The sequence below is a fragment of the Oncorhynchus mykiss genome, chromosome 19 (assembly GCF_057628025.1).
Source record: "Oncorhynchus mykiss isolate SJ-2025 chromosome 19, ASM5762802v1, whole genome shotgun sequence".
NCBI lineage: Eukaryota > Metazoa > Chordata > Actinopteri > Salmoniformes > Salmonidae > Oncorhynchus > Oncorhynchus mykiss.
In genome coordinates, this window is record NC_143040.1 from 46,949,823 (window position 1) to 46,969,002 (window position 19,180).

At 42.7% G+C, this 19,180-nt stretch overlaps 1 protein-coding gene across 8 annotated transcripts in view; it reads right to left on the reverse strand.

The window, feature by feature from the left end:
- Positions 1-16,077, reverse strand: part of fermt2 (FERM domain containing kindlin 2) — an 86,745-nt gene extending 70,668 nt beyond the window's left edge. For 6 of the 8 annotated variants that reach the window (XM_021574112.3, XM_021574111.3, XM_090211135.1 and 3 more), the window contains exons 1-2: positions 15,436-15,914; positions 14,540-14,697 (exon numbers count right to left, since the gene is read on the reverse strand). In XM_021574112.3, the coding sequence (XP_021429787.2) occupies positions 14,540-14,696 (157 nt within the window). In that variant the 5' untranslated portion in view covers position 14,697; positions 15,436-15,914. Of the gene's footprint in view, positions 1-14,539; positions 14,698-15,435 lie in introns of all 8 variants that reach the window. The other 2 variants (XM_090211136.1, XM_021574110.3) reach the window with 1 other exon arrangement.
- Positions 16,078-19,180: the final 3,103 nt, after the last annotated feature.

Below are 19,180 nucleotides of genomic sequence, written 5' to 3' on the forward strand. Positions count from 1 at the left end.
GTCACCCCTCAAGATAGATAGTTTTCCAAGACCACATTTCCTGAGCTCGGTCCTCAGGATCCCAAGGGATGCACGTTTTGTTTTTTGCCCTAGCACTACTCAGCTGATTCAAATGATCAAAGCTTGATGATTAGTTGATTATTTCAAATCAGCTGTGTAGTGCTAGGGCAAAAACCAAAACATGCACCCCTTGTGGTCCCGAGGACAGAGTTTGGGAAACCCTGGTCTAAGATTTAGAAACCTGGAATATTTTGAGCAAAGTAGGGCTGTAGATTTATAGAGTCTCGTATAAATCTTCCCTCAATAAAGGATGCATTTTGAAGTATTTCTAGAAAGCCGACGAGTACATCAACAACACATACAATAAACAACAAACAGCTGATGACTGGAATAGATCTATTCTTACCATCTCCCTCTGGAGTTTCTTTTGTACTAATGCTGTACCACATTCAAACCTTATTTCTAAATGTGTCTCTATTTTAACCTTAGAATTACACTTCTGAAGAGCAGGCCAGAGTTGCCAATAACCAATCAGAGTGTTCTGTAATAGTGTATCATGCACTAACATGAAATATACATATGGTATAGCCTTTGTATCCCTTTTCTCAGACGCTGAAGTTTCTAATGCTTTCTGATCATGACTATAAGGGATCCGGCTTTTTTATTTTTGCATTTTAGCTAACTCTAACCCTTTTCCTAACCTTAACCTAATTCTCCTAACCTGCTTCGGAAAGTCAAAACTGACTAAATGTTGTTTCTTTCTAGCCATGAACATGAAATCTAGTGTAAACCAGATGGGAGGCAAAGGAAGACGAAGAAGTGAATGAGTTTGATGGCGAGGGAAGACTAAGTTAATTAATAATGTTTTTGGCGACAATCAGCTTTAAATTCAGCATATTTTGCAGTAAGTACTAGGATAGTGAATTAATCTGTAAACTAGCAAGGAAACTTAGCCTATAATTAAAGCTGGAAGCTACCGGTATCGTCTTGCATTGGAAAAAAAAAAAAAAAGAGTTCTAGTCTGTCTTGACATTGTTTTGCGAAAAGTAAGGAACAGTTGACATTTCTACATGCAGTGTTATATTATTCAAGTGTTAACTTCTGTGCAGCATGAGTGGCGACTGGGGAGCTAATGCAGCCCAGACAGTTCTAGCAGTGAATTAAGTGGAGAAGGCTCGATGTGCTATAATGGGGCTGCACTGATAGACGGACAGACTTGATCCTCTCAATCACATGACAGTTGACAGAAGTCCTCAGACACAGAATAAAAATATTCCAAAACGTGCATCATGATGTTTTCAAAAAGGCACTAAGGTCACACAGAAAAAGATTATCCTGAATACAGAGAGAAGGGAACAGTTCTTGATCTCTGCCATCTTTGGAAACATTTTGCATTTAGATTTAGTCTCGATATGGGCAATTCAAGACAATTTGGGGCAAATCCAATACAACACATTACTGGGTACCACTCTCCATATTTTCAAGCATAGGGGTTGCTTGCATCATGTTATGGGCATGCCTGTAATCATTAAACTCCTCAGTCCTTTTCAGGATAAAAAAAATAAAATCTACTTTAAGCACAGGCAAAATCCTAGAGGAAATGCTGGTTCAGTCTGCTTTCCACCAGACACGGAGATTAATTAACCTAAAACACAAGGCCAAATCTATACTGGAGTTGTTTACCAAGAAGACAGTGAAGGTTCCAGAGTGGCCGAGTTACAGTTTCGACTTAAATCTGCTTAAAAATCTATGCCAAGCAATAAACAATCAATTTGGCAGAGCTTGAATAATGTTTGAAAGAATAATGGGCACCATCCAGGTGTGGAAAGCTCGTAGAGACAAATCTCTGCCACGGGTGATTCTAACATGTATCGACTCAGGGGTTTTTACAAATGTTAGCACTTCGACAGAATATTTTGTGTAGATCGTTGAAAAAAAACAAATACATTTTAATCCCACTTTGTAACCCAACAAAATGTGGAGAAAGTCAAGAGGTGTGAACATGTTCTGAAGACAGGCCTCCAGACAGAAAAGACAGGCCATTGGACAGTTTTAATCCTGAAGATTTTATTGCCAGGCACACTAATCCTTCCTCTGGGACACCAGCTAAAAAGACCCCGTCAGGAGGTCCAACAGGACCAGGTCAGGAGGACAGACAGACACGTTCCAGTTAAAGGCCCTAGCTACTGTCCATGGTTAAGCATGCTCCTGATGCTACTAGATGCTAGCACAGAGCCCATGCTCAGCATTCAGCCAGGCAGCAACTTGTGGATTAGAGGTGGAGCTAGGAGTATCCTGGAGGATTTCCCTCGCAGGCTCACCCAGGCTTTCCCCAAAGATGCAATGTGTGTTATGGTGAAGGAGAATCAGTGTAGAAGACCCATGAGCTACCTGAGTCCCAGGATAAGCTCAGAGCTAGGGTTAGAGCTGAGAGAAACACAGACCGAGAGAGAAATAGGGAGAGAGAGAGACGGACCAAGAGGTCCATTTGGTAATTACGATAAGCATTGGAAGAAAAAACACCCAATATAAAATCTACATACAGAATTCTGCAGATATCCTAAATAAAGTACAAAATAATGCATGCAGAGCGGAACTCGGAAGATTACCTTTAAATGTAAATATAAAGAGAAGGACACCAACATTTTGGCACCATTTGAAATTAAGCACCAAAACAATTGGAAACCCAAAACAACCCTAATATAATCCAAACACATGGGGAAATTAATCATTGTTACAGAAATGAAAACCTATTTGAGAAAATGAAACAAAAAACACAGAATAAACTAAATTGCTATTTTTCCCTCAAAAGAGAATACAAATTAGCAGAATATCTCTACTCTCTGACACAAAACAGAGAGATTCTCACCATGTACAGGCTCAGACCACTAATTGGCTATAAGAAAGGGAATCCCAAAAAGGAGTGTCTGTGGTCACGGCACAACAGAGGAGGTGGAGACAGAAATGCACTTTTTCCTCTACTGTGAGAAATCCTCCCAAATATCCCAAACAATTCCCAACTTCTGTTAATTTACTAAATAGCCCTGTGGTTAGAGTGTTGGACTGGTAAGACAAAGGTTGCAAGATCGAATCCCGAGCTGACAAGATAAACATATTTTGTTCTGCCCCTGAACACGGCTGTTCTGGGGCAGAACCCACTGTTCCTAGGCCGTCATTGAAAATAAGAATTTGTTCTTAACTGACTTGCGTAGTTAAATAAAAGTCCAAATAAAACTACATTGCTTATTGGGAAACACAAGCAACAGTACACCGTGGCTAACTATTTGACCATAGTTATTGATCAAAACCTTGACAAAGTACAGGCTCAGTGAGCACAGCCTTGCCATTGAGAAGGGTAGATGCAGGAAAGGCTGTGCAACCATTGCACAACAGCAGAACTCGAGACAGAGCTGCATTTCCTGACAAAATGTCAAAAATATAAAACAATTAGAGTGTAATTTCCCCAAATTTGAAACCCTTATTCAAGGTTTCAAAGACCTCTGATGAGAGTAGACTAACCGTCCTGTTGGGGGAGGACGCAGAGAGCTGTGGGTTGGCAGCACACTACATTGCTGCCTGACATAAGATGAGGGACAGTGTCTGACAGACCAATCAACCTACACATGTCCTTTACTGTATGCTTATTGTATGGTTATTTTGACCCTTGGTTATTGTTGTTACTGTTCCTTTGTTAACTATTTTGATTCTTATTATTTTCATATTGTAAATATCCAAAGCAAGCTTTGGCAATATGTACATTGCTACGTCATGCCAATAAAGCAAATTGAGAGAGCGAGCGAGACAGCGAGACAGGTCCGTAAGGGGAGAGGTCTGGCCTTACCTACTGAACATGACCCCTAGGATTTACTGAGAGTCGGGCCTGTCTCAGAGAGATGGGGGTGATGGAGAGATCTGTTGCTGTGGGGGTTATTAGATAACAAAACAAGAGGCTCACTCACTCCAGAAGACATCCATACATCCCCAAAGGCATCGGCGATGGGAGATCTGCCATACTCACGGACAATCCATCATGCTAATGTGATGTCCCCCCAATCTCTGACCAGTATAATTTTCAGAGAAATCATAACCTTGCTTCGCTCACACCCACCTTCGCAAAAGTATCAAAACCCCCATAGCCTTGGCCACCATCTCGAAAGTAGGCCTAGCTCTTTCCAATAGGCCCTAGGTTTCCTAAAAGAGATTAAATGAGGATAGAGGGGGAGGAGACAGGGTTTTGGAATGGAACTTAGGCTAGGCACCAAAACAAAAACAATATCAGTTTACTCCATTGACCCACAGGTGCTTGGTGTTTCTCCGACAATGTGGCCGGCAGACAGCTTCCTCCTTGGGCGTAAGGACAGAAGACAGCCAAGCCACCAAGCAGCACTGGGAGAGGACAGAGGTCGGGGACAACAAAAACAACAGTATCAGATTCCAAAAGGAGGAGCCATGAAAGGCCTATCCACTGCATGTTTGAGTTGCCAAACATAATTAAAAGTGGTCTATTGTCCCCGGGGGGGCAATTCATTTTTCAGCACGTAGTAAAAACACATTGAACACATTACAATAATTACACAAAAACACAATAAATACAGCAATGTACACAGCTAACTGTACTACTACAGCTTATTGAGAAAGTAGCTGGATTTTTAACAGCAAGCAGAACGGTCCAAGAACCGGCAATTTGCTAGCTTAAGGGAGGGAGAGAAGGGAACAGTTCTTGATCTCTGCCATCTTTGGAAACATTTTGCATTTAGATTTAGTCTCGATATGGGCAATTCAAGACCATTTGTAGTGTCGTGCTCAGCTTTTGACAAGGTGGTGGTTGTGCAACATTTTTGTGATTGTGGGAGTAGACCACCACCTCTTGGGGATGGTGGAGGCCGCAAAGTGTGTGTGTGTGTGGCGGGGGGGGGGGATTTGGAGACTAAATCCCAGCAGGATCTTGCTACTGTAACAGGAAAGCTCTGGGCAGGCCAGGGTTGCTACTTAGCCTAACTACTTCCTGTATGATAGATTAGAGCAGAGTGGGGCTATCGCCTGGCTCAGTCAGGCCATCTCTCCCTCTATGGTTGTGAAGGATTCTGACCAATGGACAAGGCTGCTTCACAGTCACGACTCAATCCATGTGCTACCTCTGATTTGTCATGGCAACACGATAGGGAAGATGAAGCATGAACAGCTAACAATGCGGGATATTTGAGACATTTCCTGCTCTTTAGGGAGAAAGGGAGACCATCTGATCATCTTTCTCTTTGTAGGCAGCAAAGACCCTTATTCCAAACCAAAGACAATTCTGGGAAGGCTCTGCATCCGTCCAGAAAGCCCCTAAACACAAGGAGAGCAGAGTGGAGGGGAGGTTAAGAAGCAAAATTACACAGGAAGTCACATCCTGTGATAAATCGCATCCGTTTCCTCACAAACCCCCTGTCCGTGCCATTGTCAAACACAGACCAGCTTTCTCTGGGGCCTCATTATAAACATTGCATACCCACAAAATACAGTTGAATTCAGAAGTTTACATACACCTTAGCCAACTACATTTAAACTCAGTTTCACAATTACTGACATTTTATCCTAGTAAAATGTCCCCGTCTTAGGTCAGTTAGGATCACCACTTTATTTTAATAATGTGAAATGTCAGAATAATAGTAGAAAGATTTATTTCAGCTTTTATTTCTTTCATCACATTCGCAGTGGGTCAGAAGTTTACATACACTCAATTAGTATTTGGTAGCATTGCCTTTAAATTGTTTAACTTGGGTCAAACGTTTCAGGTAGCCTTCCACAAGCTTCCCACAATAGGTTGGGTGATTTTTGGCCCATTCCACCTAACAAAGCTGGTGTAACTGAGTCAGGTTTGTAGGCCTCCTTGCACAAACACGCTTTTTCAGTTCTGCCCACAAATTTTCTATAGGATTGAGGTCAGGGCTTTGTGATGGCCACTCCAATACCTTGACTTTGTTGTCCTTAAGCCATTTTGCCACAACTTTGGAAGTATGCTTGGGGTCATTGTCCATTTGGAAGACCCATTTGCGACCAAGCTTTAACTTGCTGACTGATCTCTTGAGATATTGCTTCAATATATCCACATCATTTTCCTCCCTCATGATGCCATCTATTTTGTGAAGTGCAACAGTCCTTCCTGCAGCAAAGCACCCCCACAACATGATGCTGCCACCACCGCGCTTCACAGTTGTGATGGTGTTCTTCGGCTTGCAGGCTTCCCCTTTATCATCCAAACATAACGATGGTCATTATGGCAAAACAGTTCTAGACCAGAGGATATTTCTCCAAAAAAGTACAATCTTTGTCCCCATGTGCAGTTGCAAACCATAGTCTGGCTTTTTTATAGCAGTTTTGGAGCAGTGGTTTCTTCCTTGCTGAACAGCCTTTCAGGTTATTTCGATAAAGGACTCATTTTACTGTGGATATAGATACTTTTGTAGCCGTTTCCTCCAGCATCTTCACAAGGTCCTTTGCTGTTGTTCTGGGAATGATTTGCACTTGTCGCACCAAAGTACGTTAATCTCTAGGAGACTGAACTGAGCGGTATGGCGGCTGCGTGGTCCCATGTTATTTATAATTGTGTACTATTGTTTGTACAGATGAACGTGGTACCGTCAGGCGTTTGGAAATTGCTCCCAAAGATGAACCAGAATTGTGAAGGTTTACAATTTTTTTCCTGAGGTCTTGGCTGATTTCTTTTGATTTTCCCATGATGTCAAGCAAAGAGGCACTGTGTTTGAAGGTAGGCCTTGAAATACATCCACAGGTACACCTCCAATTGACTCAAATGATATCAATTAGCCTATCAGAAGCTTCTAAAGCCATTACATAATTTTCTGGAATTTTCCAAGCTGTTTAAAATGCAGAGTGAACTTAGTGTATGTAAACTTCTGATCCACTGGAACTGTGATACAGTGAAATAATCTGTCTAAACCATTTCTTGCACAAAGTAGATGTCCTAACCGACTTGCCAAAACAAGACATTTGTGGAGTGGTTGAAAAACAAGTTAATGACTCCAACCTATGTGTATGTAAACTTCAACTCTATACATGCGCCAGTTCGTTGCCTTGTGCAAATGTATTTGACATTTTGCAGGATGAAATCTCAAGATGCACCATTTCATTTTCAAGTGTACACTTTTTCCAGCAATGAGGAGTTCATATTCCCCAAGTAGCCATACAACAAATTAGCACACACATCTCATTTAATTGGGCCTATTATATAGGCTAATATCATTTCAAGTGTTTGCTCTATACATCCGAAAGGGAGCACAGTTGACAACACAGTAGAATTTAACAGGCTACCACTGTAAAATGGCCTACTGTTGTTTTAAAAAAAAATCTGAGTAGACAATGTTTCAGAATTCAGGGACAGTGCAGCATATTTAGGTTCGGGAAACAGTAAATGCAAAACATTGAATTCAAACAATCCGTTTACAGGTCCACAACAATTTGCTATTGTTTTTGTCTTTCAGAAACAGCCAGCTACAGCAAATGACACAAGAAAACATTCTGCCAACACCTCCAAAGGCATTTGATCATGTTTGCAATTGCCATTTCCTTTAGACAGCCTACCGTCTTGGCCTAATTCCAATACTTCGGAAGTATACAGCAAATAAGGGCGTTATTGTCACCATAAAAAAGGTGAATAATGGGCGTTATTCATGCAGAGTTATAATGCTCGTTCACAGTTTTTCTGATTTATAACGGGAGACGTGTATGTATGGCGTGTGCCAAGTTTATGAATCTCAATATTTTTGTGCATGCAGTCTTTTCAGAAACAGAGCATGCAGACATTTAGTTTAAAAATGTACCCAACGTTTATAAATGAAGCACCGAATTGGACAGGTTTGTCAGGGGGGAAACTGTCCAAAACACAACAACGTAATAGACCACTCAAACCTCCCATTCTGATTGGAGTACTGGGAAAACCTAGTCACCGCTTTTTAAAGGAAATGTCAGTTGGTTAAGGCCAATACATCTCAAATCGCTAACTAACGCCCCCATACTACAAACATACCCAGGCAGACCTTTGCTCCCACATTCAAATCCAAAATAAATACATCCGACTTTTAAATAGTGTCTACTCATTAAAAAGACATCAAAATAAAAAAAAGGGCAAAGAGGGCAACTACTTTGACATTGCATACATGGCTTATAAATACCCCCCACCCCCCCCCCAAAAAAAGTTCAGGGCCCAGGCTCCTCATACGCAATATATTTTCCAAGAAGGGAGTAGTCGATGGCAGGCACAGAGAAAGAAAGTGAACCAAAGACAGAAAGAAAAAAGAGAGGGTTAGAGCTGAAGCAGGCAGCAGGAGGTATTGGAATGACGGCACTGCAGTGTCCACATGCCAAACCCTGGAAGTCATTTCCTGCTCCCCAGAATACTTTTATGGAATTCTAGAGCAGTGGCTCACATCATACACATCCCCTCTACCCCCCCCCCCCCCCATCCCCACCTCCCTTCATCCCCACCTCCCTTCTACCCCCCCCTCATTTCTAACCCCCCCCTCATCCCCACCTCCCTTCTACCCCCCCCCCCTCATCCCCACCTCCCTTCTACCCCCCCATCCCCACCTCCCTTCTACCCCCCCCCATCCCCACCTCCCTTCTACCCCCCCATCCCCACCTCCCTTCTACCGCCCCCCTCATTTCTACCCCCCCCCCTCATCCCCACCTCCCTTCTATCCCCCCCTCATTTCTACCCACCCCCCCCCTCATCCCTTCTACCCCCCCCCCCCTCATCCCCACCTCCCCCTCATCCCCACCTCCCCTTCCTCTGAACCAGCCCTGCGCCACTCTATCCCTTACAACACAGCTCTAGGATCAGCTTAACCCCCTCGAATACTAGCCATATGCATTAGGAAGAGGAAGGGAAAACAAAAGATGTCTAGGTGCAGTTGAATCCTACTCCCATCTCCTCCAAGCTTTCCACCTCCCTCAGAAATCACTCAGAGTACTGTGTATTGTTAAAGGAACTTCCTCACAACCCCTAAATCGAATGTTTGGCTTTTCTAACAAACCCTATTCCTGGAACTCTGATACACAAGCCAAATACATTGTGCAGGAGAAATCTACAGTGTGTTTACATACACTTGGAAATGCCCACACTTGTCTATATGAAAAGGTCCCACAGTTGACAGTGCATGTCAGAGCAAAAACCAAGCCATGAGGTCGAAGGAATTGTCCGTAGCGCTCCGAGACAAGATTGTGTTGAGGCACAGATCTGGGGAAGGGTACCAAAAAAATGTCTGCAGGATTGAAGGTCCCCAAGAACACAGTGGCCTCCATCATTCTTAAATGGAATGAGACTGGAACCACCAAGACTATTCCTCGAGCAGCCCGCCCAGCCAAATTGAGCAATCGGGATTGAAGGGCCTTGGTACAGGAGGTGACAAGAACTGATGGTCATGCAGACAGAGCTCCTCTGTGGAGATGGGAGAACCTTCCTGACAGACAACCATCTCTGCAGCACTCCAATCAGGCCGTTATGGTCGATGAAAGCCACTCCTCAGTAAAAGGAACGGCAGCCCGCTTGGAGTTTGCCAAAAGGCACCTAAAGACTCTCAGACCATGGGAAACAAGATTCTCTGGTATGATGAAACCAAGATTGAACTCTTTGGCCTGAATGCCAAGTGTCACAGCTGGACGAAACCTGTCACCATCCCTATAGTGAAGCATGGTGGTGGCACAAATCATGCTGTTGGGATGTTTTTCAACGGCAGGGACTGGGCGACTAGTCAGGATTGAGGGAAAGATGAACGGAGCAAAGTACAGAGAGATCCTTGAAGTCCTGAGCGCTCTGGAGCAGGTTCAGGGACAAAGGTTCACCTTCTAATAGGACAACGACTCTAAGCACACACCCAAGACAAAACGCAGGACTCAGAATGTCCTTGAGTGGTCCAGCCAGAGCCAGGACTTGAACCCAATCGAACATCTCTGGAGAGACCTGAAAATAGCTGTGCAGCTATGCTGCCCATCCAACCTGACAGAGCTTGAAAGGATCTGCAGAGACAAATGGGAGAAACTCCCCAAATACCTGTGTGCCTAGCTTAAAGGGTCATACCCAAGAAGACGAGGCTGTAATCACTGCCAAAAGGTGCTTCAACAAAGTATTGAGGAAAGGGTCTGAATACTTACAGTACCAGTCAAAAGTTTGGACACACCTACTCATTCAAGGTTTTTTTTTTATTTTTGTTTTTACTATTTTCTACATTGTAGAAGAGTGACAACGTCAAAACTATCACACATGGAATCATGTAATAACCAAAGTGTTAAAGTCTAAATATATTTTAAATTTGAGATTCTTCAAAGTAGCCTCCATTTGCCTTGATGAAAGCGTTGCACACTCTTGGCATTCTCTCAATCAGCTCCACCTGTAATTATTTTCCAACAGTCTTTAAGGTGGTCCCACATATGCTGAGTACTTGTTTTCTGATTTTCCTTCAATCTGCGATCCAACTCATCCCAAACCATCTCAACTAGGTTGAGGTCGGGTGATTGTGGAGACCAGGTCATCTGATGCAGCACTCCTTCACTCTCCTTGGTTAAATAGCCCTTACACAGCCTGGAGGTGTGTTGGGTCATTGTCCTGTTAAAAAACAAACGAAGTTTAAACCAGATGGGATTGCAGGATGCTGTGGTACCCATGCTGATTAAGTGTGCCTTGAATTCTAAATAAAATCACAAACAGTGTAACCAACATAGCACCCCCACACCTCCTCCTCACTTCCCAGTGGGAACCTCACATGCGGAGATCATCTGTTCACCTACTCTGAGTCTCACAAAGACACAGCAATTGGAATCAAAAATCTCAAATTTGGTCTCATCGGATCAAAAGGACAGATTTCCACTGGTCTGATGTATATTGCACATGTTTCTTGGCCCAGACAAGTCTCATCTTATCATTGGTGTCCTTTAGTGGTGGTTTCTTTGCAGCAATTCAACCATGAAGGCCTGATACGCAGTCTCCTCTGAACAGTTGATGTTGAGATGTGTCTGTTACTTGAACTCTGTGAAGCATTTATTGGGCTGCAATTTCTGAGGCTGGTAACTCGAATGAACTTATCCTCTGCAGCAGAGGTAACTCTGGGTCTTCCTTTCCTGTGGCGGTCCTCATGAGAGCTCATCATCATCATAGCGCTTGATAGTTTTTGCAACTGCACTTGAAGAAGCTTTCAAAGTTCTTGAAATTTTCCAGATTGGCTGACCTTCTTAACGTAATGATGGACTGTTGTTTCCTCTTTGCTTATTTGAGCTGTTCTTGCCATAATATGGACTTGGTCTTTTACCGAGTGGGTCTATCTTCTGTATCCCACTCCTACCTTGTCATGACAACTGATTGGCTCAAACGCATTAAGGAAAGAAATTCCAGAAATGAACTTTATAGACACGAATGTCTTGGGCGTGGCGTAGCATTTGGACTGAGCAAGGAGTCTGTGACCACGGCTGGCAAGCGAGCTGCGTCACATATGCCAAAAATAACATTGCGGGACTGTGGTTGGGTTCTAGACCAGTTCTTGCGGGAGCTGGTGGGAGTCGGACAGAAAGCCAGCGGGAGCTGGTGGGAGTCGGACAGAAAGCCAGCGGGAGCGGTATGAAAAGCTGCGGGATGAAGAAATCCGTCCCTCACAGACCTCTAGATGGAGGCGATGTCTGGTGTTGAAATGTTCTCAGGACGTGGCAAACGATGGTTTACGGTGTGAAACTGAGCAGCTCATGGTTGAGTGTAAAATCAAGTTGGACCAAGTTGGACAATTAGTGCAACTCATTAACCCGAAGTTGATCGTGAACCATAATCTAATAGAAGTTCTACAGATAAAGCTAGACTTTCTACAATGGTTTATATAATACAGTATGACAAATGTTCTATCTTCATCAAATAAATCTGACTGCTAATGTTGTTATGTTGGATGTTTGTTTCCCCTTCTTCGATTCCAACAGAAAGCTTTCAAAGGAAGCACTCTATTACTCTGTTATTTTTCAATGTCTAAAGCCAGCAGACACAAACAAGTGAAGTAGTGAGTGAGGGGGCAATCAGAGGGGGGGTGATCAATTATGCAGCCTTAAATACAGCTCTCCTCTCTGCAGGCTGAAGGAGAATGAAGGCTGTAATCAATAGCAAAGTGCTTTCCTGGCATTTCAGTTTAATCCATCATCCTGGAGCTCCTGCTCCCCATCTGAGACTCAGAGATAGGAGGAAGACCACTGCTTATAGAAGGAGATGGAGGGCTGAGGGATAAGACATAGAACACACACACACGGACAGCACTCGCAAATGGACATGAACAGCACACACACGGACATGCATGATGCAGACATGCCACGGCCCACTATATATCAAAACAAACACAATAAATAAGACAACTGCTGGTAAAAAAAAAACAAGTGCTGTGCTTTGAATAATAACTGTGAACAATAGCTGTGAAACCATCATGAGAGGTCCTGGGATCTTAATTTAGTATGTGTGTGTGTGACACAATGCAGTGTAAGGCATGCCAAAGATTGTCCCACAAACAGAAACACAAGGACGTCCTTTGTGTCTGTGACAGAGGACATGCATGCCAGAAGTGTGTGGCACCTAAGTGTCCCCCAGCATGTGTGCGTGTGTTCACTACCTTCAAAAAGTGCCCTACAAAAGAGCCTGCATACTACAAGACAACTATAGGACTCGCATCGCATCCAACCAAACAGCGAATCCATGTGTACATGTAACTAGAGCACTTGAGAACAGTTCAGAGGGGTCTGTTCTGAACTATTCAACAATGTCACGAGTGAGAAAGGTGGGTGGACTTTGAGGCATGAAAGCAGGTCACTTACAGTTGGGGAAAAGCACAAAGAGGTGGTGCCTACACCAGTGTCACATGAGAGGGGAGGGGGATGCCCATGTCGGTTTCATCATGTGAGGGTCCCATGCTCCCACTCAAGTTCAAAGCCAACCTGTTGATTTCCACCCAAAACTCTGATCATACTTGATCATCACATTGATGCAACTGACTAACCGGTTTCTCTGTTGGTCATAGGTACAGTATTCCGAGCAACAGGCCAATGTACTGTACCTGAAAAAGGTAGTGAGTAGTGGTGACTGGAGTGACTAGTCATGTGTGAAGTCTACAGAGGGGCTGGGTTAATGATTACAATCAAAAACAACCTGACTAAACCTATTTTAATGTGAAAACAATCAACCAACCAGTAAACTGTGGGGAGTGTTTTAGGACAGCCATGGCAGCTACTTAAACTTCTCAACCCTCACGTGAGTGTAATCAAAACAAATAATAGTTTAAGAAGTCAATATGACTGGAGTGACTAGTAACTAGTTAGCCCAGCGGCAGTGCTTTTACTGTAATCAAGAGATAATGAAGACACTGGTGATGTTGCCAATGGGGAGTCTTGTGTGCGTCTCCTCACATACAAACTAGGCCTACTCCACTCACATAGTGTTGTTTTGGTTCAGTGTGACCAGAACAACCACCAGTCATGGTCAGCCGAACCAAGCTATTCTAATCCATGGCCATCAAACCACTGGAATCTACTGGCGATAACTCAAAAGACCAACAGGTAGCCAGAGGTAGTCAGGACCATGCATAATATGATTCCTGCAGACTGAGAAAAGTACCATGAACACACAACCTATTGACTAATATTAAGAGCAGTGAAAGAGTTCAATATTTCAACAAGCTGGACAACCCCCTTCAAACACACACACCCTTGTCCTGGAACAAAGAATCCAGGCCATCAGAAGAGTGAGGATTGCATACACAGCTTCATACAACCACACACATTCATGTCTTCCCACATGGTGCAGCAGCAATGAAGATTATGAGCCTGGTTTAAATGCAGCACAGACGACCACAGGGAACAAAGGCCCCAATTATCCTGAGCTTTAACAGGAGGGCTAAACAGGGAAACGGGCAGGCCAGGGAATAAAACTTTGTGCAATGGAGGAAAGTTGGGTATTCGGGCACATTCGACATGCTGTCAAGACCCAAACTGCACTGCCACCATGACCCTTTTCCACCATGAAACAACCGTGTGTCCATATAAAACATTACTGGCTAGATAGATTCTGAATTCCCACTTAAGCCAATACAGTAGCCCGATCTTTCATACATGTCACTCACTGGTTACAGGTTGCTATTATCTGTTAATGTGTTTACCGGAACTGGCATTCCAGTGGTCCGTTGAGTAACAATGTTTCAAACAAAGATATTTACTGTTCCACAAATATGACAAGGTAACTGCCATAGAGAACCCATCTGCAGATGGGAGGTAAAGGGGCTAAAGAACATTGCCTCATGACCAACTATGGCCTTCCTCCTCCTTAGTCAACCACAGAAGGAAAACAAATGTTGAATAGAAGCATAAAACAACGTGGGGAAATAAAAATCATTGACATAAATCAAAAGGGACAAAACATTATTTATATTCCAAAAGGTTTGAATGATATGGGACATAAAAACAGAACATTTAGGCACATTTTCAGCAGATCTGTACTAAAAGGAGTGTGACACCATTAAACATCTCTCACCGAGTTTCTCCGCGAGTTTGAGCATGACCCCACCAACGTGGATCTCGCCAGTGACCCTCAAAGACACATCCCTGTGGAGGTCTGTCACGTGCATCTTCAGTTCCCACGTCCCGTCGGCATAGCAGCCATCGGGCATCCGTATACCGTCCAGCGCCATCCTGACACAAATCATAACAATTAGGAAAAATTGCCCAATATTAAACATTGTTCCATTCAACTGGTAGGAAAAATGCAAACCTGTTACCCTGGTGCGTGCCATAGGCTACATTCATTTAGTTTGTCATATGCAGGCTGAAAGTGACTTGAGGACGCACAGGACCCTCACCACCATAGCCGATCAGTGTTAGTGTTTTGATTTGGGAAAATGTTGCGCTTCCATAACTTCAACAGTGTGTTTCCTTGAATCTAAGTCAAATGTATAAGTTATCTTATAAGCCATTTGAAGAATGCTTGTGATATCACTATGCTTGTTTGGAATTAACAGAGGACGCAGTCAATTATTCAATAACCAAATGAGAACAAAGGGTAGGCTTCAGGCCTAGTTATGGCAAACAATAACACTTCCCATTTGTGTGTTCACCTGCTTTTTCTAACGGTAAAGAGAGCCATTCAAATTATGAAGTTGATTACGTAAGCAGCCCCATGCAAGAACTCCTGAGCACACAATATGGTCAACCAGTAAAACATGCCCATAAATTAACTAAATTAAGTTTCATGAAGTAAAAAGGAAGTTAAAACACATGAATCCTCATTTATTTACCAGATATAACCAGTCTTTTATGCGCAGTAGGTGTACAAAACTCAATTCCTAGCAGCAGAGTGAGCAAAATACTGACTAGGCTACATTTATTGCGAGCTGGGAGGACGAACATTTAAATCAGTTTGTGTCCACTCACCTTCTCAAATACACCAAGCCAAATCCAAAAAGCCACTAAAACTTCAGAGGATTCGATAGTCAACACGTTTTTTTCTTCTAAATCCTGTATCTAGGTCTGTTCAAAGAGAAAATCCCAAAGAACTCGTCCAAGTGAAGTATCCCAAAGGGTCTCCTCAGGCTTCAGCTAATGGAGTCCAGCCGTCTCTTTTTCGCCCTCCCTCTTTCCACCAGATAACGTCACTCATTGCTCCAGCTCCAATCCGTCTTTTCCTTTCAAATAGTGCAGCAGGGACTCTCTCCCAGCACGATCAGTGCTATCTGGGATCCTTGGAACGTCCCTATGCCACTGAAGTTTAAATATAAAATGGTAAGGGTAGGAGTTAAGGTTAGGGTAGGGACGCCCCAAGGAATCCGGATAGCACGACCCGACCGGTCATCGCCCCTGCTCCTACTATACTTTCTTTATCAGTCATTGGAAGGGAAATGTTACAATGTGACGCGGGAAATTACGCACAATGTAATTTATCATTTTTATTACGATCGGGTCCTTTTCTCGCGGGTATTTTTTGCCTCTAGGCTTTGAGTTTCAATTATTTCCCCAAATACAAACTCTTATTTAGAAATACATTGTCTGTCGTTTTATTCCATGCTTTCATTCATAACTGACTAATTTGAGGAAATGTCAACAGTTTGGTAGGGAATAACAAGGGCATATCCGCTGCTGCATGCCTTTTATGGAAATAGTACGGAGCTTGCGGTGGTACATCCGGTGACCGCTATGGGGCCTACAGAATTGCACACAATTACTCATTTAAAAAACACGTTCTAAAGTCCCATCCAACTATCAAATCCAGAGACGGAGCCCACTGGTCTAAAATACAATGTTGCACTATGTCGCTCTCACTGTAAATATGTTACAAAGTGTCCAGTGTCCAGTCTTAAATACGATTTGGATATGCCTAGCTACTGCTCATTAATTTGAATTAATAAGGTGTAATGGCAAAATTTAGATTTCCGCCTAAATAGGCATACCCAAAAGTAACTGCTATTAATGTGTAATTACATTATTCTGACATGCAAACATTTGGAAAGAAGACATCTGGGAGACTATGAGGAAAGGATCAGAAGATAGATAGGAGTTACATAGCTTAGAATACACAAGATCAAGCACACACAAAATAACATTTTTTAATTTCATTTTGAAAGTCATCTTTTATTGACAAGCTATACGTGAATTATTGATGACTAGAGCTGGAAACACATCAGATGGCTTCCACACCGTGAACAATATCAGAAAAAAAATTAGAATGATAGACCTACAACAAGAAATGGGCAGCTGTTTTAGTAAGTGGTGTCAAGTGTGGTCACGGGACGTTTCCAAATGTCCCTAAACCTCTCCAAAGGGGCATATGTCTGTAAATGAGATAATTCCAGTGCTATTACATATTTGCAATCCCTAAATATTATTTGTTCTGTATAAAAACACAATTTATACCATATCAACCTCACGGGTGTTATGGGTATCCAGGGTACATTCAAGTGTCCTTTCAATCTCTCCAAAGTGTCCGAATGTGGTAATTGCACTTTTTTTTGCACACTGGATGTTAAAAGGTTCTAGCCCTTGCTTTGTCCCACCCAGGTCAACTGCATAGCCCTGGAAAGCATATTTCATTGACTACAATACTGTCAATGTGCCAAAGTAGCCACTACCGTGGAATGGATGCCTACAGCGCATAAGAGGGCAACGTCATATTTTGATGCGCAAAGATATATAGTCACTCGGTGGACATTCGATGTTGCCACTAAGTGATACACCAATAACATTGGTAATATGCTAGATCTGTTCCTACGAGCCTCAGGATTAATTTGATACCTCCCCTGTAGCTATTGCTCAAACACAGACTAAATCCAAGTTTACTGTACCTTGTATGATGTAGATAACGTAGCATAAAATAAACATTTTTACTCTCGGGACTGGTGATCAATAACGGTAGGTCACAGGCAGACAAATACAATATCCTCATGATCTGTGGAGTCCCGGCTTTCGGTGAGTATCAACGTAGTCAGTGTTTATTTAGTTTATGCTTCACAACGAAAACCGAAATGTAGGTAGCAATCATCTTGAAATGAGGTCATCGGCTCAGCCTGCCCTTATACATTTGTTTGCCCATATGTGGTAGTAAATCACAACAAAGATTTGAAGGCACCGATCAATAGCCAAGATACTCAGCTTTCCGCAGAAACCCTGCTTTTGCAGATGGGGAGGGCTACCGTTCTCATACCAGAATGAATTGTATAAAAAAAATATCTAATAGGGTCCCCAAATATGGGGAATATACATTTAAGAGGTTTTGAATAAAATGTAAACTGTTTATCATAACAGGCATTGTATTTGTTTTCCTGAAATTATGTTCTACCCTCTCCTCTTATCAGACTGACATGTTCTGTGCATTATTTTTCTTGAAGCATAGCTAAATCAAATAAAGAGAGAAACTCTCGCCCCTGTATTTTCATTTCTGATACATCATTCCAAGACCAACATGAGTGTATTGTACACCGTGGGCCTACAGTTTGAGTCTTTAGCCTAAATGATGAGAAGATTAACAGGCAAGAGTAATGGACGATTGAAGGGCAGAAGAATCAACCCCCTATTGAAATAAAACCCTGTTGAGTCTGTATGGATACCTAGCTGTTAGTCATTATAAACAAAATAAATCACATATCAATGTGTGGAATTTGTGTTTTTCTATCCACACACTGACTCCACCACTCTAGAGAATGACATATTTATCCAAACTACTTGTTGATGTGCATTCAAAGCCATAGACAGACAAATGGCTAGTTTGGCAAAGATTGAGTTGGTATCCTTTTTTCCCCCATTGCATCTGCTCTTCTGCACAGCAGCATGCACTCCTGCTCCAAGTGGTCAGGGGCAAGGCATGAATCATCTGTGTTTCTGGCTCTCCTCTAGTGTTCTGCTCTTACTAGCTCCAGCAAAGGAATTTGGGCCTCAGACTATGGTCTGCATCAAAGCGATTTATAACCTCTCTCCTGCTGCTCTGAACCCCTAGTCAGAGTCTGGCAGCCAACCCATTGCCTTTTATAGGCTCTGTTTAATTGCAGAGTAAACATTTGGAATCAGATGCAGCGCAGCCAGGAGTGGGGACTGGTGCTGCAGAGCAGGAGATAGTACTCTCTTATACTAACTGTACTGTCTGCGTCAGGTTTCTCTGTACAATGTCTGACTTTCACACCACTGGTCTAGTGTCGTTCTTGAATTGTGGTGGCATTTACGTCCCTTGCTTTTGTAAACATGAAAAACCCTTTCAAATGATTAATAGTTAAAACAGTTGAATATACACAAAAACGTGTATCAAAGATATAACCGTTACATTTTTTTTTTTAAACCTTAATTTAAGTCAGTTAAGAACATTCTTATTTACAATGACAGCCTACCGGGGAACTGCCTTGTTCAGGGGCAGAATGGCAGATTTTTTACCTTGGCAGCTCAGGGATTCGATCCAGCAACCTTTCGGTTACTGGCCCAAAGCTCTAACCACTAGACGCACAACCGTCATACCGCAAAACTTTCTATTTATGCATTTTTAAAGTACTTAGTGTAAGCGTATTGGCTTGTCCCAGTAGTGATATAGTAGTGACAAGTTTGGGAATTTAAAGAACCCTAAAATGTCTCACTGGTGTTACCATAATCAGTGTTACTACTCCTACGGGTGGCACACTGATATCATAATGGTAAACATGAT